At 49.2% G+C, this 2,317-nt stretch overlaps 1 protein-coding gene across 1 annotated transcript; it reads right to left on the reverse strand.

The window, feature by feature from the left end:
- Window positions 1-519: 519 nt before the first annotated feature.
- On the reverse strand, window positions 520-2,013 carry LOC308242705 (Krueppel-like factor 17; the record flags this gene model as incomplete). Its single annotated transcript, XM_080657109.1, has 3 exons — window positions 520-764; window positions 1,081-1,912; window positions 1,996-2,013. The coding sequence occupies 3 exons, from the start codon at window positions 2,011-2,013 to the stop codon at window positions 520-522; spliced, it is 1,095 nt and encodes a 364-aa protein (XP_080513235.1).
- Between the last annotated feature and the right edge of the window lie 304 nt (window positions 2,014-2,317).

Genomic DNA, 2,317 nt, shown 5'->3' on the forward strand with positions numbered 1-2,317 from the left:
ATAAACTCTGGGCATGTGGGTGGTGAGTTCTGGACAGAATCTGAGTCAAAACATAAGATGCGTCTCAAACAGTCCAATAGTATTTTTTTCACTTACTAGAAGACCTTTGCCAAGGTCTCATGGCTAGTAAGCGGCATATTCAGGATTTGAACATAGCCTGGCTCTGGAAAACCAAGATAAGAATCTTGGATTTTTTATAGCAGGCAAAGGAGATTCACTGAAGAGTTTCAAGTTGAGGAGTGACATAAAGAGCTTTGTAATACAGCTCCCCATCTCTACTTTGCTTCATCTTTCCATGTAGCTAAACTCAGCAACAGTAGGTGGCCCCAAAGAGGTAAGGGCATCCAAGACAGTTTTTGAAGAGTCCCTGATGGGTCCAGCTCCGATGGGCTTCATTCAACACTGCCTCGTAATGTTTCTTGGTCTGCAAATAAGCATATACCTACTAAAGAGACTAGCTGGTCAGAGGCAAGCAGGATCTGTGTGGAGAAGCCAGAATGAAGGGAAGAGGAGGTTGACCTAAAGATCAGGAGCAGGAGGACCAGCTCTCTCTTCATCACTGGCCTGTGGACTGGGGGATCCTGGCGCCCGCAGATGAGTCCTTTGGTGTTGCCTGAGATGGTCAGATCTCATGAACTCTCGGCCGCACTGATCACATCTGTGTGGCCGGTATCTGGTGTGTATCCGCATATGTCGTCCAAGCTCATCAGAACGGAAGAAAGACCATGTACAACCTTCCCACTGACATTTATAGGGCCTCTCACCTGGGAAGGGAAAGTGACAAGGAGAGAAGGAATTAAGCAGAGGAATTTAGGCCCGCAGGTGGGAAGGAAGAGGTCTGACGCTATGAGACAGAGCAGTCATGGTTGAGGAATCAACAGGAAAACAGTGAAGAGGCAACACAATCAGCAGTCTCCATCATCTTGATACAGTCATGCTGGACTGTGGGAAAGCAAGTTGGTGAGGACAGTATAGCTTGGTCCCAAAATTGAAGGAAGACAGGCTAATCACCAACCATTACAAACCAGCAAAGCCCAGAGACTCCTCCCTCCCACCCCACCTGTCTGACACCTCATTTACCTGTGTGTTTGCGTTGGTGACTCAGGAGGTGGGAGCGCTTGGTGTAAGCTTTCCCACAGTTCTCATACGGGCAGCAGTAAGGCCTTGCAATCGGGGATCTGCCCCTGTAAGCCCTTTCCGGGGCCCTGCAATTCTGCTCTGCTCTTTGTGGCGTAGGTATAGGCTGCTCAGGTAGAAAGGGGTCTTCCTGGGAGGCTGGCTGGCTAACAAAAGAGTCCTGGGATTCTAAAGTCATTAATGATGGGGAGCCATCTGGGGGCATTCCACAGTTGTGGGGATCTCTAGGGGGCAACATGTGAGCCAAAGAGGGAAGCCCAGCCTGGCCCCCAGCAGAAGGCACAGTGGCAGGCAATAACATTGTAGGTGTTAAAGAGTCTCTATTAGAAGGTACTGTGGGGTGGCCAGAATAATGCATTGTTGGTGTCCTAATGTGGGACATTGTGACTGGTGGTCCATTGGGGGGCATGCTCAGATTTCCACTGAAGGTCATGGCCATCCCTGGAATATTGGGCTCTCCAAAGGACATCATTTGGGACCCATTGAAAATCATCATTCCTTGTTGAGAGGGAGACATTCTCTGACAGTAAACCATTTGGGAAGGAGGGAGAGTCACTTGGGGGCAATAGTTCACACTATGCTCAGGCAGCAACACATTGAACTGTGGCCCCATTTCATCTGCATTCTGCCTGGGCTCCTGAGCAGAAACCAAGGGCATCCTCTCCAGCTGTGGATTCTGAAGGAGGTGTTGAATGCCTGATGAGTCATGGTTCCAAGAGGTGTGCCCTCCACTGCTTTCAGGTGATGGAGACACCGACATCGACTTCTCAGTATCCTTGGAGAGAGAGGGAGAGTCAGATGAGGTGAATCCTAGCTCCCATTCCAGTTTCACATGTCCCTCCCAACTCTAGACCACACCCGGATCCAGGCCCCCATCGTCTCTAGTCAGAATTATCCTACCTCCAGGCCATTCTACAGTCTGGGCTTTTCTTTTATTTTTTATAATCCTTTCCTATGTTATGTTATTTGTTTTGTTTTTTATTGACTTCAGAGAGAGAGAGGAAGGGAGAGACAGACAGACAGAACAACGATGTGAGAAAGAAACATTGATGGGTTGCCTCCCCTTTGTGCCCGAACCGGGGATCAAATTCAACCTTTTAGTGCACAGGAGGACACGCTAATTAACAGACACCTGGCCAGGGCTCCGGCATGGGCTTTTCTAAGATGCAGGTCTGGCTGA

Source organism: Plecotus auritus (assembly GCF_963455305.1).
Source record: "Plecotus auritus genome assembly, chromosome: 2".
Taxonomy (NCBI): Eukaryota; Metazoa; Chordata; class Mammalia; order Chiroptera; family Vespertilionidae; genus Plecotus; species Plecotus auritus.